This window comes from Gorilla gorilla, chromosome 9 (genome assembly GCF_029281585.2).
Source record: "Gorilla gorilla gorilla isolate KB3781 chromosome 9, NHGRI_mGorGor1-v2.1_pri, whole genome shotgun sequence".
Classification (NCBI taxonomy): Eukaryota; Metazoa; Chordata; class Mammalia; order Primates; family Hominidae; genus Gorilla; species Gorilla gorilla.
The window spans coordinates 68,167,434-68,189,799 of NC_073233.2; the positions used below are offsets into that span (position 1 = coordinate 68,167,434).

Below are 22,366 nucleotides of genomic sequence, written 5' to 3' on the forward strand. Positions count from 1 at the left end.
AGTGCTGAGTAGAGAAGGGCAGGGTCCCTGGCGAGGTTCCACCCTCGGCCTTTGCCCACAAACCTAGGTGAGGACAGGCACTCCTGTTTTCATGCCAAATGTTGCATTTCCAAGCCAGCCATGCCCCTCCTCCTGTGCCTATAAAAACCCTGATACCCTAGTGGGTATACACACACAAGTGGCTGGATGTCAAGAGGAACACACTGGCAGGAGAACACACCAACAGATGCTGGCAGACCATCGATGGCAGAACAAAGCAGATGCCAAAGGAAATTCAGCTGAGGGTGGTTGGAGGAGAGCCAGGCTGCTGAGCAGCCCTACTCCAGGGGAAGACCACCTTCCCACTCCATCCCTGTTCTGGCTCCCTGTCCATCTGTTGATAACTACTATCACCACTCAGTAAAACCCTGCACTCACTCTCCAAGCCCACATATGATCTGATTTTTCTGGGACACTTGGGCAAGAACCCTGGGATACAGAAAGCCCTCTGTCCTTGCGATAAGGCAGAGGGTCTAATTGAGCTCATTAAAGCAAGGTGCCTGCGGACAGCTAAGCTGAAAGAGCACATTGTAACACACACCCATTTGGGCTTCGGGAGCTGTAAACACTCAACCCTAGATGCTGCCATGGAATCAGAGCCCACGCTCCCCATGACCTTCCCGTCTGCATGCTTCCCTTAGGGGTTTGAGCTGCGGGGCACCAAAGAAGTGAGCCACACCCCCATCACGCACCCTGCAAGGGGGATAAGGGAAAACTCCCCTCGTTTCAATATGTTAAAGCTTATTCACCCCATGAGAGCCATTTGGTTGGTAGGCTATTAATTATTGCCTCAATTTCAGAGCCTGTTATTGGTCTATTCAGGGATTCAACTTCTTCCTGGTTTAGTCTTGGGAGGGTGCATGTGTCCAGGAATTTATCCATTTCTTCTAGATTTTCTAGTTTATTTGTGTAGAGGTGTTTATAGTATTCTCTGATGGTAGTTTGTATTTCTGTGGGATCGGTGGTGATATCCCCTTTATCATTTTTTATTGCATCTATTTGATTCTTCTCTCTTTTCTTCTTTATTAGTCTTGCTAGCGGTCTATCAATTTTGTTGATCTTTTCAAAAAACCAGCTCCTGGATTCATTGATTTTTTTGAAGAGTTTTTTGTGTCTCTATTTCCTTCAGTTCTGCTCTGATCTTAGTTATTTCTTGCCTTCTGCTAGCTTTTGAATGTGTTTGCTCTTGCTTCTCTAGTTCTTTTAATTGTGATGTTAGGGTGTCAATTTTAGATCTTTCCTGCTTTCTCTTGTGGGCATTTAGTGCTATAAATTTCCCTCTACACACTGATTTAAATGTGTCCCAGAGATTCTGGTATGTTGTGTCTTTGTTCTCATTGGTTTCAAAGAACATCTTTATTTCTGCCTTCATTTCTTTATGTACACAGTAGTCATTCAGGAGCAGGTTGTTCAGTTTCCATGTAGTTGAGTGGTTTTGAGTAAGTTTCTTAATCCTGAGTAAAATGCTATTCTTAACATCAGTTCTGTTCCATTGGTCTATTCACCTTGTTACTAGGCTTATTACTGGGACTATGTAGTATGCTTCCTCACTGTTCTATTTTAACATTCTAGGAGAATGAAAACCCCATAGAGGAAGGTGGTTTTTTCTGTTCTGTCCATTGATGCAATCCAAGCACCTAGAACACAGCCTGGCACAGAAGAAACACTCAAACTATGGTATTTCAATGAAAAGTGAGGAATATTTTTCATGTGGAATTTTTTAAAGGAATGTTGTGCCCTACACCTTTTCAGTAAGGAGATTTTCTGTGAAGTACCATGCGAGGCCTGCTCTGTGCATGGCGAGATCAGCAGAGGCAGAGACCAAGAGAGGCAGAAACCTGGCAGAGCTGCTGAGGATGGTGTAGAAAGAGACTCCCCCATGCTTAGTCATCCCATCATGCCCATTGTCATGTGTAGCCTCCAGTTATACAAAGCTAGAGATGCTCAGCCTCATCCCCATTTGAGAAAATTGCATTCTTTTGCCCTATTCATCATCACTGAATGGTGAGTCCCAGCAATTCTGTTTTACTCTGATATCAAGAGCACCAGGAAATAACCATTTGTTTGTATTTCACTTGGAAGGTAGGGTCTCACCCCAGGTTTGGGGATTTACTGTTCAAGTCCAGATGACCAGTAAAGCAAGTTCCTGGAAGTAATAATATAGCAATTAAGAGCACAGTCCCGGCCGGGCACAGTGGCTCACGCCTGTAATCCCAGCACTTTGGGAGGCTGAGGCGAGCAGATCACGAGGTCAGGAGATCGAGACTATCCTGGCTAACACGGTGAAACCCCGTCTCTACTAAAAATACAAAAAATTAAACGGGTGTGGTGGCGGGCACCTGTAGTCCCAGCTACTTGGGAGGCTGAGGCAGGAGGATGGCGTGACCCCAGGAGGCGGAGCTTGCAGTGAGCCGAGATCGCGCCACTGCACTCCAGCCTGAGCAACAGAGCAAGACTCCGTCAAAAAAAAAAAAAAAAAAAAAAAAAAAAAAAGATCACAGAGCACAGTCCCTGAATTAAGATTACCTGGATTCAAATCTAGACTTCATTACTTTCTAGGGTGTGTGACAGGGTAAGTTACTTAACCTCTCTGTAATTCAGGTTATCAGCCAAAAGACAGAAACCTCCTGTTATTTTAGCAGAGAATACTTGCTAGAAAGAGTCATTACCTGTGTATTAAAGAACTGCAAAGGCAAAAAGAAAACACTGAAATAATACAGACATAGAAACTGCATGAATCAGCCACAGCCCAGTCACTACTAACTCCCTGAGCAATTCCTGGTCTTTAGTTTCCCCACCTGTAAAATGCTGAAGTTGGGGGGAAAAATCCTTTCACTTTCATTCCGGTGGCGTGATACGAGATTCTAAGAAACAGGGAGAAAATTCCGTGAGTGGAGCCAATAACCAAGTCAAACATCAAGGGGGTCTGTGAACACTGCTCCAAGGAATCTCTCTCTGGATAACCAGCCAGACCTTGTGCCCTAGTCCCAGCCCATCATCTCCACTGCTAGAGAAAAAAAATACAGTTAGTCTGTCCAAGGCTGTTAGAGTCCTCCAACACATAAGACGCATTTCCGTTTTACTAGCTTCATGGTCTGCTTGGGGTGGGGATGGCGGGGAGATCGTATCCTTGAAGTAGGCACTAGGACTGTGAGTCACTTGCCTGTCTAGAGCACCAGGACTGCTTGCAAAGGGCTGAGGAGATTTCCATCAATGGACAAGAGCATGAATTTAGAGTAAACACAGACTACACTTAGAGATCAGAGATCAATCTAGAGATAAAATACAGTTTTCTCTAAAGGGGATGGGAGATGTTGGACAAGAAATACCAGATTTTCTAAATGGTTCATTTATGTCAGGCTCTATGGTGGGGACTTTTATGTTATTTGACTTGATCCTCACAACAATTCTGAAAAATCTTTTTTCAAATTTTGTTTATGAGAAAATGAACTGGATATTTAACTGATTTTTTCACGAATTCCTTCTGATGCTCAAAAGAAGTGTGAAAGAAGCCCAAATGACCAAGGTTCTTTGACAATTTGGTCAAAACAGGTCATAGACCCAGAGGAAGGTCTGGATCCTGGAAGTTTTCTTAAGCAAAGACAGCGCTGGTTGTGGATATGAAGATGTTGACTAAGCTGGGCACAGTGGCTCACACCTGTAATCCCAGCACTTTGGGAGGCCAAGGCAGGTGTATCACCTGAGATCAGGAGTTCGAGACCAGCCTGACCAACATGGTGAAATCCTGTCTCTAGTAAAAATACAAAAATTAGGCGTGGTGGTGGGCACCCATAGTCCCAGCTACTGGGGAGGCTTAGGCAGGAGAATCACTTGAACCTGGGAGGTGGAGGTTACAGTGGGCTGAGATTGCACCATTGCACTCCAGCCTGAGCAACAAGAGCAAAAAACTCCATCTCAAAAAAAAAGATGTTGACCAAATGGCAGACTCTTGCCATGAAGCAAGCCCAGACCTCAGTGCCAAGAGATGTGAATTAGATTCCTGCCTCTTCCACAGACTAGACATGTGACTGGGGGCAGATTCCTTCAGCAATATCACCTCATTTGGAGAAGAACTGGACTAAAATACCCTCCAAGTAGTTTATGAGTTATTTAAATCTCCCAGGCTTAGGTTTGCTCCTCTGTTAAGGGACAGCCTTGCCACTCTTCAGGAAATGGAGACTGTATATGGAGCATGTTGTGCCACCAGCTGTTGCACGTCCCAGAGCCATCTTAAACCCTACCCTTCTGAACAATGGCTAGTCTACAAGAAGCCTTAAAAGGGATGTGAAAGTGGCAACAGTGTCCCCTCAACAACAAATACTTCCCCAGATATGAGCTTGTGTGGAGCCTGATGACTCTGCCTCTGACGCCAATCCACTGGCATCTTTCCCAAGATGCGCCTGGACTTCCCTGAGCATGAGGCCAAAGATGGAGAATGGAAACACCCAAAAGAAGTAACAAGGAGACACGGAATTTTCCACAGGTTGCTTTCAGCTTACCAAGAGCCTGGAAAGTGAGAGAATAGATTCTCCAAAATTCAAAACTAACATTACTATTATCAATATTTATTAAGTGTCTACTTTTTGTAAACTCTTTGCATCTTTTTTCTTTAATTCTCCCAACATCTACAGAGTGGAATTATTATTATCCATCCACCATTTAATAGACAAGAAAACTCAGGCTAAGCAAGACTAGATGACTTAAATAATTCTATGTAGGAGTAGGGAAAATGAATTTTAACTGGGACCATACAAATCACTAGTCTGCACAAAGGTCTTTTTCTCATGTGTCACTTCTATCTTGTGTCATTTTTCCAGACCTCAGAATTTAGAAAGAGGAAGCAGAGGCACTTTTTATATATCGACTGTCTGTAACTACAGCAAAATTCACATCCTGTGTAATCATAAATACTGCTCTAAGAAAGGGACAGGAAGTCTCAGAGGCTGGAGAGCAGAGCACCAAGATCGTTCTGGCAGGAACAGCCAGTGGGAGGTTTCAGCTGAGCGCTCCCCAGAGGTGAGCTGACCCCCAGCCACAGCACACAGGACCAGGCTGTGAGAACAGGTAGGCACCTTGGTTTAGATCATGACTTTTGGGGAAGATTGTGTGCTTTTGAAAAGACAGCCAGGGAATTGGATTATCATCCTGTCTCTGATTCTGACCACCTGTGTGAGTTGGAGCGTCAGCTCAGTCCCCTTTTTGGGTCTCAGTTTACTCACTTGTCAAATAAGAAAATTGGGTAAAACCATTCTTAGGTTTCCCTCATTGAGGTGATTTTCCTCAATGTTCTGCATTCTCCTGGTGTGTCACTCAGTCTTACACAGAGTCTACTCTCAACAAATACTGTGCAATTAGACTGAATCTTGCATCAGAACCCCATGGTCCTACTCTAATTCTGTAATACAGAAAATTGCTGGGCAGAGCTGTTGACCTCCATGTCATGATTTATCTTCAAAGCACGGATTTTAGAGCTGTCTTGAAAGGTGTGGGTCTCTCCAGTCTATCTCCACAAGGCGAATGTGGAAGGACAAAGCATCTTCTCAGACTGTGGTGTTTGGAGATGATAGCATCAGTCTGGAGACTTTTGTGAAACATAAAGAATCTTAGTTATATAGGATTCCTCCTAGAAGTAGCAACGTGTATCAAAATTTAAGTGTCATAGATTTAAATGTAATAAATCCACTTCCACACGTCACTCTGAAATAATTAAATGCAGGAGGCATCACAAAAGTGCAAAGATGTTCATTACTGCATTGTTCATAGTGGCAAAAAGAAAAAATAGAAACCACCTAAATAGTCATGAATATGTGATTGATTAAATGAATCTAGAGACCTCCATTTATTTAAATATACCATTTGGCTTTTTGGTTGTAGTAAAATATACTTAAAATAATTGTAGCCTTTTAACCATGTTTTTTTTGTTGTTGTTGTTTTGTTTGTTTGTTTGGTTGGTTTTTTAATTGAGAAAGAGTTTTGCTCAGCCACCCAGGCTAGAGTGCAGTGGCGTGATCTTGGCTTACTGCAACCACCGTCTTCCGGGTTCAAGCGATTCTCCCATCTCAGCCTCCTGAGTAGCTGGGATTACAGGCACTCACCATCATGCCTGGCTAATTTTTGTATTTTTTTAGTAGAGAAGGGCCACGCTGGTCTTGAATTTCTGACCTCAGGTGATCTGCCCGCCTTGGCCTCCCAAAGTGCTAGGATTACAGGCATGAGCCGCTGCACCCAGCCTTAACCATTTTTAGGTGTACAGTTCAGTGGCATTAAGCACATTCACACCATTGTGCAACCATCACCACCACCCAACTCCAGAACTTTCTTGTCTTCCCAAACTGGAACTCCATGCCCATTAAACAACAGCTTTCCATTCCCCTCTCCCCCCAGCCCCTGGCAACCACCATTCTACCTTCTGTGCATTTAACTCATCTAGGTGCCTCACGTAAGTAGAATCATACAATATTTGTCCTTTTGTGACTGGATTATTTCACTTGCCATATTGTCTTCAAGGTTCATCCATGTTGTGCCATGTATCAGAATCTATCATTTGCTTTTAAATTTAGGATTTTTATTATTTCTATTCATTGGTCAAAGATGTCTACAGAATAATGTTGAGTGCAAAAGGAACAGTTATAAAATGGCACGGATAGAATGACTATTTCTGTAGAATTGTGAATGTCTGTGAACATATATAAAGAGGAGAGAGACAAAGTGACAGATGGGAAGAGAGAACGTAAAGAATATATGCATAGGAAATGAGAGTGATTGGGTGGCAGTTGAAAGTTAAGGAGCTAATTTGTTTTCTTCTTCAAACTGTATTCCCTTGTAATGGTGGTACTTTATGCACTCTTTCAAACAGAACAAACAGTTAAGAAATAACAAAGGAAAATGAATGTTCATGGTATCAGATAGGCTATAGCCTGAAAGTATCAATTAAACTTTCAAGTCCTACCTTCAGGCTGAGAATCAAGCATTTTCTGCAGTCCTTAGGTATGAGATTCGAAAAATAAAGAAAGGAACCCAGAACTCAGGAGGCTGGTGATGAAGACTAGTAGGAAGGAGTCTAGTTGGTATATTTGGGCTATTGAGCCACACAGAGCAAGGTAAAAGCCAAGTTTCTACAACATGAAAGCAAGTTGGGAAATAGAAATCTTCAACCTATATTCCCTAAGATCAGCAATGTCCCTGGGAGAGGATATGGAACTGATGAGTGGCAGCCAATGCTTCAACAATAGGGGAGGAAGAATAGAGAGGATGAGAATCAGTTGTAGCTAGCCGGGCGAGCACAAACCTACAGGGATATAGAAGAGCTCTGGTGTTAGATGGCCTGTGCCCAAATCTTGCCTCCACTACCTGCTAGATAAGCAACCTTGCACAAGCTATTTCACCTCTCCAAGCCTCATTTTTCTTATCTTCAAAGTTCAGCACCCATCTCTGAGAGTGCAGATTAAATGAGACTGTCACAAAGCTCTTAATAGAATGCCACATTCATAGTACGTGCCCAATCAATGTTAGCAATGATTATCATTTTATCATGAACTACTGTTTGATTCTGGAACCTAGAATTTCTCTAAGCCTGAGACTTTTTCTCCTTCTCTGGCTTTAAAGATGTGCTGGAAGGCTCACCCTGGCTCCACTGCGGGGATTCAGCTTCAATATTATTCCCCTCAGGACATGTAACCTCACCCACACTTCTACCCAGATTTCAAAATTCCAAGAAATGAAAATTATCTCCTTAAACAAAGAGAACTTTAGGCTTAATAATTCTTCAGATAAAGTATCTCATGCCCGGAGAGCATGAGAAACTAGACTAAGGCACAGATCTAGGAGTAGAAATAAAATGGAGGTCCAAACATGGATCGACTATTATGGAACACCTGATAAAACTCAGAGAGTTACAACAAAAGGCACTCAAGTGTGTCATTCAAATCCTCACAAGAGTCCTTCAGGATAGTGTCATTATCCTTATTTTACAGATAAGGAAACTGGGGATGCATGAGGGAAAGTATCCTGTCTACGGCCAGCTCATCAATATCAGAACTGGGCTTCCAATGAATATTAGATAAAACTGATATGTTTTGGGAGTTTATCACATGCCTCCCCCTATGTTGAGTCCATTATATGTGTCATCTTATCCAACCTGTACCACAAACCTATGAAGTGGTGAAAATACCTTGCCCAGGGTGAGTTTAGCAGTAATTGGTGGATATGGGATCTGAACATAGGACTGGACTCCAAGACATATGCTCAGATGTGCAACTAGATGCCTAGGCACTGGACTCCCATCCCAGTGCACTTTTCCATCTCCCTCACTAGGAAGAGATTCTAGGTGTCATTTCCAATTTTTACATGTTATTCACTCCACCCAAGAGAGGCCGGAACCATTCCTAAAGCACCAACACATTGAGGCAAAATGTCAGGCAGCAGAGCTGTGGCACCTTTCAAGGATGACAAGCCTTTAACTAAACTCTGGCCTTCAGTAGGGAGAATGTTGAGCTGAAAACAAATCTGGGCAACATTTCAGGTGCTGAGCCTTGTTGCTGACACCACAGAGGCCCAGCAATGCTGCTGAGTTAGTGGTGGCAGACAACTTGCTCCTGGAATCTACAAGGGAACTGGAAATGTTAGGAAGGAAGAGGAAGAGGAGGAGAATTAACATGGCATAGAGAAAAAAATATCACAAGCGTCTGAGCCAGATAAGTCTCAATCCAGTCATGTAAACACAGGCTGTTAATATTTGCTACCATATATTGAACACATTCTAAGTGCCAGGCTAAGTACTTTATGTGACTATTTCATTCAATGAAAGTCACTTGAGCTTATTAGCCCCAGGTTTCTAATGTATAAAATTGATTTAATAACATGTAAGTTATAGGGTTGTTATAAGGATTAGAGCTGCAATGGTCTAATGCTTGGAATTCAGCAGGAGTTAAGTAAATGTTTACATTACTAATTACGAAGCCAATATAAGCAAGGAGGAAGATTCCGGATGGGACAGGCCATCTCACTATAGGAAAGGAAAGTGGAACAGCATTCATCCTCAACATTTTTATGAAGACAAAATGAAGACTGGAGTAGAAGACTGATCAGTGCAGGTGTAGCATAAAAGTGTAATCCTGGAAGATGTGGTGTGAGAAGGTAGCACAAGTGAAGCAGAGACACAGGAGATAGGGAAGGGAAGCTGGAAGCAGAGGTCACTGGAGGGAGAGGGAGATGGACACATTCAGGGCTACAAAGCAAGTTCTATGTGATTTGCTCACCTCTCAATTGTGGGACCCCTCAAAATGTGTACAGTACTCTCCCAGTGACATGCTTCTTGACCACAATGGATGAACTGTGCCCAGCATGCCCACTTTCCAATGCTCCACTGATCCCCATGTTTTGTTTCTGAAGGACAACCAGCCTTGGAATAATGGCAAATACCTTCTTAAGTTCCTACAAAGTATGGTCCCTGGGAAGTTTATGTCTGTAAGTCAAACCTTGGGAAGTAACTGAGTTTTGATGCCTCTTCCAGCATCATCAGCATCATGCTATTACAATCCCAAACCACGGGGGTTTCTCACAGCTTTACACCAAAGGGCATCACTATCCCTCAAAGAGAGAAACCTGGACACATGTACCAAAACGAAGATTACCTGCAGAACGGGCTGCCAACAGAAACCACCGTTCTTGGGGTAAGTCCACCTCATTATAAGGGGAATATTGAGAAAATACTTTGTAAATGTATCTAGATTACAGATCTACAGTGGGTCTGGGAAACTCTTTCACTCTTTTCTGGCTGACTCCAGGCTAATGAGGACATGAAATGGAGCTTTAAGGGAAGACTCTTAAAGCTCTGCAGCAGTTTCTAGAAACTAAAACCACTAGATCTTTTTCACTACCATGCTTCACAATTAACAGGTTAGACTTTCTTATTTTATTTATTTATATATTTATTTATTTTGAGACAGAATCTCCCTCTGTCACCCAGCATGGAGTGCAGTGGCACGATCTCAGCTCACTGCAACCTCCGCCTCCTGGGTTCAAGTGATTCTTCTGCCTCAGCCTCCCGAGTAGCTGGGACTATGGGTGCACGCCACCACTCCCGGCTAATTTTTGTATTCTTAGTAGAGATGGGGTTTCACCATATTGGCCAGGCTGGTCTTGAACTCCTGACCTCGTGATCTGCCCGCCTTGGCCTCCCAAAGTGCTGGGATTACGGGCATGAGCCACTGTGCCCAGCCACAAATTAGTCTTTCTTATTTTGTCGTTAGTACAGTAAAAATTTTCTATTTAACCATATGGATTTTACTCAATATGATTAAATTAACTTTGAGCTCATTTTTCAAATATTTTGAGATGAGACGATCAAGACTAATCTCATGACCCATTTTTCCCCGTTCATATGAGTAACTATAAGACACCCAAGTGTCCCAGATCATCATCCCTCATATCCAGAACTTTAATCTCCATGTGGTTTTGAATACCCTCTTATAATACCCAGGTCCTATTCGCTGCCTATTTAGATGGATCTCCCTGCCCTGTTTCTTTACAATCTATTCTTAGTACAGCAGGTAGAGTAATCTTTTAAAAATGAAAGTTAGATCATGTATTCTCCTGGCTCAAAATTATCCAGTGGGATTCCTTTTTTGCTCAAAATGAAAAGCAAAGTTGGTAAAACATAGCCTAAAAATCCCTACATAGTTTGCACCATGCCTCCAGTACTTCACAAGCCTCATGTCCTACTACTTTGCTCTTAACTCTATTCTGCCTTGCATGGAACTTGTCTGTACCTTTACAGACAAGACATAGTACACATATAAGCTCTCCAATGGTAGTGATTTTCATTTGCTTCATTCCCTCGTGCCTGGCACACAACATACCTGTTGTGGTATTCAATAACTGTTGATGATGTGAATGGTTGACTTCTTTTTTTATTTCTCCTATGTTTGCATCATCTTTCAATTGCACATGCATTAAACTATGAGCAAAAGCATGGGCTTTAGAGCAAGCTAACAGCTAAACTTCAGTTCTCCCACTTGTGAAATAATTATTATTAAAATCCAATGATGAACAAAATAAGATGAATTACAGCAGAAGAGATGACCTGCTCTATCTAATTTCAACTGAAAAATCTCTTCATTAACACTCCTGTGAAAAGTTTGCTCTCTATTTCCACCTCACTGGACAACTTTTTTATCTACTTTTCAAGAAAATAAATTTAAAAACTGTCAAGTATCTTTTTCAAAAAAAGTTAAAATGTGTGTATGATCACTTTCCGATTTGCTGGTTTAATAATCCTATCAGAAAAGAAGAGGTTAGCTATACATGACTTCCTCTAGAAGCATATCGATTGGCTCCTTGTAACATTTTTCCTCTTTAATATAACAAATTATAATGTATTTTATACTCTTTATACTTTACCATGTGCATTCAAATAATCACTTTTATCTGTTTGAAGTGCAGTCTAGATTTCCTGTCTTCTCTCTTGTAGACTGTCCAGATCCTGTGTTGCCTGTTGATTTCAAGTCTGGGGGCCATCTTGGTTTTTGCTCCCTACCCCTCCCACTTCAATCCAGCAATTTCCACCACTTTGATGTCTGGGTACCCATTTTTAGGAGCTCTGTGTGTGAGTAGAATGGGGACTCTAAGAGGGGACATGCTTTATAAATGCTAACCAGGTGCATAGTTGTGGAGTGACTCAGACTCCAAGAGGCCAGGAGGCAAAAGGCGGCAAGGCCTCGACTTTCCTTCTATCATTGCCCCACATCACATTTCCCCTATTCAAGAAGAGCAGCAGAGAGACTTAATCTGTCTTCCTGCAGAGCAGGGGGCAAGAGGGAATGGTAATACAATGGGTATACCAGCACAGAATTTCTTACCTGGCATTACAGCATACCTCTAGAAAAGTGGATGCTTTTCCATATCCCTCTTTGAGGCTTTGATGAGGCCATTGGATTCCCTCCATTGTAAGAATAATCAACTTTTCAGGTAGAGAGTGAGAAGGCCATTTTTAAACAATAAAACGAGCACCACTGGTTGATGCCACAGGTTTGCAGAGATTTGGATTAACAAGGGTAAGATTCATGGGAGGCAGGGACATGCTTGCTGTGTGTCCAGAGGTAACCCTGAGCACTAGAGAAACTCTCTTTGCTGCCTTCCACCTAATGGCTCATGAAAAAGGGCCCAGTAGATCCATTTTTCAGAGAGTGGCCAGGGCAGACTCACACTTCCCACAAAGGGTTATTTCTTCTCCACGTAATATTTGGTACAAAGGATAAAAAGCAAATATTCTAGGCAGATGAACTATACTAAGGTACCACTTCTGTGTGGATACAGTCCCTGTGTGAACACAAACTGTGCAGTCACATAAGGAGGCCCTGGTCCTGCCCCAGAGCACAATTTGTCCTTGACTTCTCCTGTAACCAGTGGTTGGGGGTCCCACATCTCCTTAGAGAAGCTAGCGTTAGCTCATACTGGACCCTCTTTGCCTGTGATTATTCAATATCCAAGCCACACACTTAAGCAACTTTTCAGCTTCTCAGAATACCCTTCCTCTGCCAGCTGGATCTTTAATACCACTGAGATTAAATACTGATTTCTGGGGCTTTATGATAAAGACTTCACATCTGAGCCTGCTCTTCCCACTTTCCTCGACTCCCATTCTGACTCAAGCAACATACACCAATAACTTCCAGTCCATGTGTTTCGCACCTTGTCCCATCAGAGCCTCTTTCCTGAGTGCTTCTGTTGGCTGTTCCAATCTCTCTGTCCATTCAAGTCATTGGTCCATCTCAACCTCCTCTCTTTCAACCCTGTAATTTAGTAACACTCTTCTCCTTCCCAGGTACACCTTTTCTCCAGGCCTCCTCAGTTCCTAGTGATTTCCACTAAAACAAATCCAACCCCTCTGTGCATCTGCATGTCATTCAAAGTCAATATAGACATTCTTATATCAGGTGGGAATTAGGCCTATCTAGCAATATAGATCCACATGATTTCTGCAGTGTTCTCTCCCTAAAAGTTTTCCAACATCACTTTTTGATTGAGTGATTGACAGTGACATGGTGGGCACATTTCCACAAGACAACTGAACTGATCATTTCTCTCTCTTCTGGGCAGTTTGGCATTACTGGATCCCTCTCAATTATCTCTGGAAAACAATCAACTAAGCCCTTTGTAAGTATAAGGACCATCAAATCTCAGCTGGTTGGAATTGAAGGAACGTCAGAGTTAATTCTTCTAGTTTAAAAATCCCTATTTTACAATTTAGAGAGAAAAAGCCTAGAACAGGCTAGGAAGCCCAGGTTTTCCTGGCTGTCCCATTGGTAGAACCAAGAGTAGAGCCCAAATTTCTTGCCTTCTAGACCAGTGCTCTTTCGTCTACACAATGTTGCTCCTGGATTATATTCCAAGCTTGGAGGAGGTTTACCTCAGTTATTTAAAAAGTGTACATTTTTAAATGTACCATGGACTCTTTATAGCTTGTAACCTTGACCTTGAGTAAGGTAGCCACCCATCCCAGAGAGAGCCTACAGATCCTTTTTTCTATAAAACCTGCTTCTTGGGGTTCTTTTTGATGCCAAATGTCCCAATTCATAGAGTTGGGACTTCACACAAATTCTAGCCCTTCAGCGTCAGGGTGACCAATTGTCTTGGTTTTCCCAGGACTGTCTCAGTTTTAGCCCAGAAAGCCTATATCCTGGGAAACCCCTTACTCCCCAGGCAAACCAGAATAACTGGTTTACCCTACTCTGTGACCATGGTAACAAGTTGAAAGAAGTCCATGATATATTTTCAAAGTTCTACTATTTAAGCAACTGAAATAAACCTCATTCAGTCAAATATCAGGTGGGGAGGCATTCATTCCTCTGTCAGAAGAGGGTGTTGCCATCTTCATCCAGGCTGGAGGAGACTATTTCCATCCAAAGACCCATGCTTGATAATTCGATGTTTGAGAAAAAAAATCAGTTTAAAGTAAGGTGGGAGAAAATGAGGGTGATGGAGTAGGGGTGAGGGGGATGTCTGCAATGTCAGCACTGATTGCAGCACCAAACTCAAAGACAATACCACTCATGCCACTGCCAACATACCCCTGGCTTCCTCAACAACTTTAGAATTATTACATTGCCCTAAGTGCATCTAGAATATGACCTTTGGTCCCTCCCTAGAAACCCAATGTATGTCTTCTTACTTAAAAAAGTGGCTTCAGAGAAAAGACAAAAGCAAACTGAAAAAGTTGGAATACCTACAGGTGGATCAGGCCTATGAGAACCACATTCACCACACCATTTCCCAACTCCTCTTCTACATTTTAGGAGACAGGATTCTCCCATAGCATGAAGATTCACTAGCAAAGACACTGATGTGCCAGGCTCTGTGCGAGGTTTCCAGCACATGCTCCTCTCTGTTTAAGCATCATTGGAAGACAATGTATGTTGGGAAGGATGGTTGTCCTGCCCTTTTCTACTCCAGCTCTGTAGCTATATGGATTCACGTGCTGAGTCTTTGAAGGAAAAGTAGTCCCAGTGGGCAGTATCTTTGCCCAAAGCTACCATATGAGCAATGGAGCCCACATGTTGTTCTTTGTCCCACTTGTGGAGCCCACATTGTTGTCAAGTCCAAGCATAGATTTCCCTTTCTGTGTATTCAGTGCATTTGGGAAGCCACTTCTGAGATCAGAAGATTCATCTTCCACATTTTATAAAAGAGATAACTGAAGCCCAGAGTAAGAAGGACTTGCTCAAGCACACAGATGGATCAGTGACAGATGATGGGCCAGTGACAGAGCTGGGAATAGGAGGAGAGGATTTCAGATTCTAAGTCCAGAAGTATGACTCCAACCAATGAATGCTGTGAACTCTTCAAAACTCTCTTCCATAATCCTGGGTTCTAGACTGCAGCTTCAATCATCAGGAGCATATACCAGCCTCATGCACCATCCATGTGTCCTCATCTGTGCCTAACCAGGCCCTGTATCTTCTTGAGTCAGGATGTGGCTTTTCCCTAAATCACCTCTATGGGTGTGTGGCAGGGAAGAGAGAAAGGCTGCTACGGAGAGAAGCAAAGGCTTTATAGCTGCTTCCTCCCTTTCTCCCTCCAAGGTTTGTGGGAAAAGTGGCTACAGTCTGATAATATTTCTGTTTGTGAATGGGTGGAGAGAGAAGCACAGGGTCTAAGCCCATGCGCCTCTGCCTCATGCCCTGTCACTTAGGAAAATCGAAGGCATACGCTTGTCATATTGAACAAATATTGATTGTCAATTCAGGATCAATTGCTTGTCAATTGAAAGTCTATTTTATGTTCCCACAGACCTATAGATAGGTTTTCCAACTTTTCCAGTTTGCCTCCACCTTTTCTCTGAAGCTGCTCTTTTATGTAAATCAAAGTCATGGATTCAGTTTACCAGAGGGGACCGAAGCCCATATTCTAGAAGCCCTGAAGGCAACAGAATGATTCTAAGGCTATTGAGGAAGTCATGGGAGATGTTGGCAGTGACCTGAGCAGCACTGTCTCTATCTTGAGAGCTATAGAGAGTCAAGGGGCCAGAACCCCTCTCCCTAAGAAGGAATTATCCATGCATTTTCTTATTCAATAAGCATTTACTAATTATATCACATGATTAACTAAATAACGACAAGAGATACAAAGATGAATAAAACACAGTTTGTACCCACACAAGGAAACAGGAAGGAAACAGACCCAAGGAAGCACCATTGCAGTACAATGGACAGAGGACTAATAGTGTCACGTGCTGATTCTGTGATGAGAACCCAATGCAGAGTTTCTCTTTCAGGACCTGAGCAGCTTGACCTCAAATGCAGTGAGTTCTGTTACTGCAGGAGCAGGCCTCTTCCTCCTTGCTGACAGCATGGTAGCCCTGAGGACTGCCTCTCAACATTGTGGCTCAGAAATGGATTATCTATCCTCATTGCCTTATTCGGAGTACTATTATCCAATATATGAAATCAAAGATTGTCTCCTGACCAGTGTCAGTTTAACAGTGAGTAGTTTCAGATTGAATATCCTGTCATGTGAAATCTCTGTGTCTCCCCTTTGCATACTCTCTGCTTTTCTGGCAGTCTCTGGTTGGTCGGTCCGAATGCCTGGAGACAGACAGAAATAAACAAAAACTTGTGGTTGGAAGAGGCCTGTCTGCTGACTGCATGGTGTGGGGGATGTACTATAGAAAGTCGAAAGAGGAAATCAAGAAGGACAGTAGGGAGTCTATCCCTCCACTGGTCTTTCTTAATCACAAACATTCCAACCTTAATGGGTTTAACTCTTAAAGTACAACCTTTGTTGTACTCATCACAGGCAGAAATATTCTTCCTACTCATCACAGGCAGAAATATTCTTCATTTGAATTATATTTTAATTTGGGATTATCTCTTTTGGGTTCTTTTCCAGGGGTTGGATGCCCCTACCCCTTAAAGATGCTTGTCTTCTGATCATCAGTGAATTGAGGACTAGTAGAGGCTGTACAGTGTTTAAGTTAATCTTCAAATGCAAGCCTGTATGCTACATTATGTTAGGCACAAAACTTGAACCTTAAGTCCAAATACATAGTTATTTTGTACTTTGGTCTAACAGGGCTGACAGAGAGTGGTGGGAAGGGAGACAGCAGATTTGACTTCTAGAAAAAATGTCAACCTCTCTGGGCAGCATTTTCTTGGCACCTTTCTCCCAAACTTGATGATCACTACCTGTTTGTGGTGACAAGCCTTGCTTATTCAATCCTATAAATATAGTATCATGGTGTTAAAACCATAAACCAGTGGCCTTTTAAGAAGAAAGACTTCTTCCTCTGTGAATCCTCCTAGTAGGAGCACAGGGAACCCAAGGTAGTATCTCTCATTCCCTTGGATCCATCTATCTCACAAATCTCAGAAAATGTGTGCTAGCTTTTGCACTCCCGTGGGTCTGCTCATGTGACCCAGAGATTGTCAAAAGCAACCCCTTTGGTTCAGGAACTTGAGGAAGTGGAAGAGCACAGAGACCCGTCTGGAGGAAACCCAGTAGATAGTGTCATCCTGGTGCACAACAGACATCTGGTAAAGCAATGGGGGTGGGAGAGGCATATTGGGGGTTTAATTTAAAGAAAATGAATTTCATTACCTCAAACTGCCTCCCATTCTGAGACAACTGGAGTCCAAAAGAACTTCCTACAATATCAGAGAAGTTGCAATACAGCAGACTAAGCAGACTCCAAAGGCCTACTCTTTGTTAATTAACACAGCAATTACCTGAACAAAAGTAATGAAATTTTAAAAATTAAAAAATATATAGCCAAAGTTGGAAGAAGAAAGGAAGGGAGGGCAGAAGGAAAAACAAATCTAAGAAGAATGATGACTTAGGTTCCAGAAGCTAAGAAGGATCCTAAAGCCAAATCATCAAACAAGAGCTGAGGCCAAAATACCAAGGAAGTCTGAATAGGAATATTGGTATTAGAGGCTAGGATCACACAGTTTTAACATCCATGACAAGATTTGGCATTGGACAGGGCCATAAAGCTCATATGGAGTACCCTGCAAAAATGTTGAAAGCTGATACTGAATATTTACTCAATTTGTGAAAATAATATAAAGAAAATTCTGCCCAACATCCCAAGAAGTTTCAAGAAAACCTTCCATCAGCTCACTAAGCTTTGTGCAAGTGTGCCATCTGAATTCAAAATTACATATAAAATAGGGGAATCTCAAATAAAAGCATTAAGTTAAAAACTGTTACGAGATATGTGAAACTTCTAAGGTTCTAGCAGAATCAAATCTAAAACTACTATCTAAGGAGATGTCCGTAAACCCAACTTACAAGATGCCTCCCTATCAAAGAACCCTACTACTACCACCATCTACACACTGAAGTTATCTAATAACCAAATATTATGAGAAACATAACAACAGCACAAAAAAATGAGTAGCGGCAGCAAATGGGGAAACATGAAAGTCAGAAGCTCAAGAATTGGAGATAACATAATAATTTGAACAAGGCTATTATGAAAATACATTTTAAATCATTAAAGATGTTTAAAAAGTAATAGAAACCAGGCCAGGTGCAGTGGCTCACACCTGTAATCCCAGCACATTGGGAAGCTGAGGCAGGGGGATCACCCGAGGCCAGGAGTTTGAGACCAGCCTGGCCAACATGGTGAAATGCCGTCTCTACTAAAAATACAAAAATTAGCCAGGGAGGGTGGTACATGCCTGTAATCCTAGCTACTTGGGAGGCTGAGGCAGGGGAATCACTTGAACTCGGGAGGCAGAGGTTGCAGTGAGCTGAGATCACACCATTGCACTCCAGACTGGGTGACAGAATGAGACCCTGTCTAAAAAAAAAAAAAAAAAGTAATAGAAACCAAAATGGAAAAAAAAAAAAAGGACAGTAAAGGAAAAAAAATATATGTGCATTTGAGAAAAAAACGAAATCACATCATTGGAAATGAAAATTGTCTTTGAAATTAAAAACTGAGCAGATCAGTTAAACAGCAGATTCAATATATTCAAGGAAACAAAGAGTGAAATGGAATTTCGATTTGATTAAATCACACAGAACACAACACATTATGTGTGTTTGAAAAAGATGGATGAAAGCCTAAAAGGCATGATGGATGCAGGGAAGTGGAGATGTTCAATACATATCTAGTAGGAGTCCCAGTAAGAGATTATAAAAGAGAGAGTATATGCAAAAGTAAATAACTAGAAATTTTTTAGAATTTAATAAAAACATGAGATTTCAGATTGAAGGAATGCACTGAGACCACTGCAGGATACACAGAATCAAATACACACCTAGAAATATCATCATGACAATAAAAACACCATAGTCAAAAAGAAAATAATAAAAGCAACCAGAGATAAGTGGCAGATTACTCTCATCTATCATTAGGTGGGATACCAAAGTTCTGAGATGATGCAGTTGCTGCTTATTTCCTTTCATCCATTAAGAAATCTGAAAGAGAAAGCAGAAAAGAGGATTAAACAATTTTCCCTGTCTCCTTTTCTCTGCATTGCTGGAGCCTCATCGCCCTGTCTCCTCTTAGCCAGGCACAAGGGCTAGCTTGTGTTGCGTACCAGCCATTCATGTCCTGATTTGCAGGGTGTCCTAGTGGTGATGCTCGTCTTCACTGTGCTGGAGCTCTTATTAGCTGCATACAGTTCTGTCTTTTGGTGGAAACAGCTCTACTCCAACAACCCTGGGGTGAGTATGCTGACATGTCATGTGATACCTGCTGTGTCTCAGGTCCAGGCTACAATAATCCAGGCTCAAAAAGTGGCAAAAAGAAGAATCAATTATTGTTCATGAGGTGCATATGGAAGGCCACTTTTATAACAAAAAAAAATGAGTTTAACAGTGAAACCCCGTCTCTACTAAAAATACGAAAAACTAGCCAGGTGCAGTGGCACATGCCTGTAGTCCCAGCTAGTTGGGAGGCTGAGGCAGGAGAATTGCTTGAACCCAGGAGGTGGAGGTTGCAGTGAGCTGAGATCACACCACTGCACTGCAGCCTGGGTGACAGAGTGAGACTCAGTCTCAAAAAAAAAAAGACTTTATATAAATGGGCTCCTTCCGGAGGACACTCTAGTCTTCTGGGATCAGCTGGTGTCTACTGGGAAGCAGACCAGTTAGAGAATTGCTTAATATTAAGCTAGTTGGTTTTAGAAATCACATAGCCCAACCCCTCATGAAAGAACCACGGCTTGGATAAAATTACATAGAAAATGAATGACACAGACTATTGGGCTGAGAATGAGAACGCGTATCCCCTCACTTTTATCGGGAACACAGCCACCTGCCTCCCGAGAGAGTCTCCCTCGCCAAGTTTCCTTGTTAATGTGATGAGACTTTACTAGAATGTCTCTGTCCTGTTTATGCTTCCCTGTGCTCTTCCTTACATCCCCTTAGCTCTTGATGTTATAATTTTAAAATATTTTCATTTCCCCTAAAGGCTACAACAAAAGAAATGTTTATAGAATTTGGATGAATTATGATTTAACTATGATCCTATTTAAAATAGTAAAATAATTAGCAGACTGGAGAATTGCATTATTTTTAATTAATATTGCTGCAATTACATATTATGGCAAAGTTGGAAGAACTAGTACTACACAAAACTTGGGGAAAAGGTATTATGAGTTATCTTTTTTAATCTCCGAAATCAAAGTTTAAAAATTCTAACCAATTATGTATTTTCTAGAGTTCATTTTCCTTGACCCAGTCACAAGATCATATCCAACAGGTCAAAAAGAGTTCTTCACGGTCTTGGATATAAGTAACTCTTGGCCTCAGAGGAAGGAAAAGCAACCCAACACTCATGGTCAAGTGTGATTAGACTTTCCTGAAATCTCTGCCATTTTAGATACTGTGAAATAAACTAAAAAAAAAAAAAACCTTTGTTTTGTGTTTGTTTACTATGAGTCATTATTTAATTTCTCTTGAAAATAATTTCCTCAAAGCCCAAGTCAGTAAAATGTTATCAGCCAGTCTTCCAAAATGGTCATAAACTTTATAAACTGCTTTGGGTAAACTGAGCAGAAGGTGATACACAGAAGGGAAAATGTGCACTCATGCTAGTGTGAGTTTGGTAAGTCGCGTGACTCTGCAGGCTGTTTCTGTATTATTTTCACACTGATATTGCTTAAATATTACATATTAGGGATTGTAAGAAAACTTTAATTAAAAATTAAAGACTATATATAATTAAACTACTCTGCCCTGGACACTCTCTGAGAAACAGACCTACTGGGCCCTTTTTCATGAGCCATTAGGTGGAAGGCAGCAAAGAGATCTTCTCAAGTGCTCAGGATTACCTCTGAACACACAGCAAGCACGTCCCTGCCTCCCATGAATCTTACCATGTAAATCCAAATCTCTGCAATCCTGTGGCACCAACCAGTGGTGCTCGTTCTATTGTTTAAAAACGGCCTTCTTGGCTGGGCACAGTGGCTCACGCCTGTAATCCCAGCATTTTGGTAGGCCGAGGTGGGCGGATCACCCGAGGTCAGGAGTTTGAGACCAGCCTGGCCAACAAGGTGAAACCCCGTCTCTACTAAAAATACAAAAAATTAGCCAGGCATGGTGGTGCGCACCTGTAGTTCCAGCTACTTGGGAGGCTGAGGCAGAAGAATCACTTGAACCCGGGAGGGGGAGGTTGCAGTGAGCGGAGACTGCACCATTGCATTCCAGCCTGGCCTACAAGAACAAAACTCCATCTCAAGATAAATAAAATAAATAAATAAAAATAAAAATAGACTATATATAGTCTTTGAATTCATTTATTTTAAATAAATGAATAAAATAAAATAAAAAAGAATATTTAGTCATTGGCACATAAACTGTGTTCTCTTCTGTCATTTCAGGGTAGGAGTCAATGAAGACATCTTAGTCTTAAGTTACAGATAATCTCTGACTGGCATGTTTTCTGCTTCTAGCTTGGAGCTAAATGCTGCTCATGCTGAAAAGAATAATGTCTATTTGTTTGTTTGGGTATTAGCTCTAGTTTGATCTATAGCACAGTTTTGTAATTCAGATCATCACCCCTGCACTTTGTACCACATGGGCGTATTCTTTCTTCCCAGTCATTGCTGCAATTATCTTGTCTGTTCTTTGTGTAATACGTTCTGTGTGAGCCTCTGCATTAAACTCGATTTCTTGGGCAATTATGGAAATTCCAGTGTGGCTGCAGTTTAACTTCGCACTCTCTATGCATATGAGGCTTCCTAAATAAATGAAGAGTAGCATAGTTTAAAAAATATATATCTTATAACTTTCTACAACAAAGAATTATTGAGTCCAAATGTCATCAGTGCTCATTTTGAGATACCCTGCTATCGATGGTCGCTACAAACCAGGAAATACTCAAGTTATTATGTGTATACATTGGTTTTAGTTTTATGGAACAATTTACCTTCATTATCTCATAGTTAAAATTGTAATAAATTTAGGAATATAAAGGATCAATATGGGAAGCAAAATTTCTAAAGGCAGTTTCTGTTGTTTTAATTAGTATTTGTGTAGTTCAAACCAGGAAGGATTTGACTATCATTAGATTTTGCTTAACTTTATGAAAGCTAAAATATTCTCTGTTATAAAGGGGCAACTCCATCTGGTCCTATAGCATCTTTACTACTGATTTTTTTTTGTTTAATTTGAAAATGCAAAGAATTGTTAAATGTTCTTAAATGTTCTCACTACAAAAAAAAAGATAACTACGTGAGGTGATGGATATGTTAATTAGCTGGATTGTGGTAATCATTTTGGAATGTATATGTATATCAAAACATGTAGTACACCCTAAATATATATAATTTTTATTTGTCAAATATACCTCAATAAAGATGGAAAAAAATCGAAA

The 22,366-nt window shown here is 41.5% G+C and overlaps 1 protein-coding gene across 5 annotated transcripts; it reads left to right on the plus strand.

Annotated features, from left to right (window-relative positions):
• The first annotated feature begins 4,939 nt into the window (after window positions 1-4,939).
• Window positions 4,940-22,366, plus strand: MS4A7 (membrane spanning 4-domains A7). 5 transcript variants are annotated; one of them, XM_055354215.2, is made up of 9 exons: window positions 4,940-5,103; window positions 6,424-6,478; window positions 8,013-8,106; window positions 9,550-9,710; window positions 11,510-11,644; window positions 13,138-13,194; window positions 15,812-16,018; window positions 19,111-19,212; window positions 20,210-20,383. In XM_055354215.2, exons 4-9 carry the CDS (start codon window positions 9,564-9,566, stop codon window positions 20,282-20,284), a joined length of 723 nt encoding a protein of 240 aa, XP_055210190.1. In that variant the 5' UTR covers window positions 4,940-5,103; window positions 6,424-6,478; window positions 8,013-8,106; window positions 9,550-9,563; the 3' UTR covers window positions 20,285-20,383. The 5 variants fall into 5 exon arrangements, with proteins under 5 accessions (XP_055210190.1, XP_055210191.1, XP_055210189.1 ...); XM_055354216.2 differs by lacking the exon at window positions 8,013-8,106 and having other exon boundaries at window positions 9,551-9,710; XM_055354214.2 differs by lacking the exon at window positions 6,424-6,478.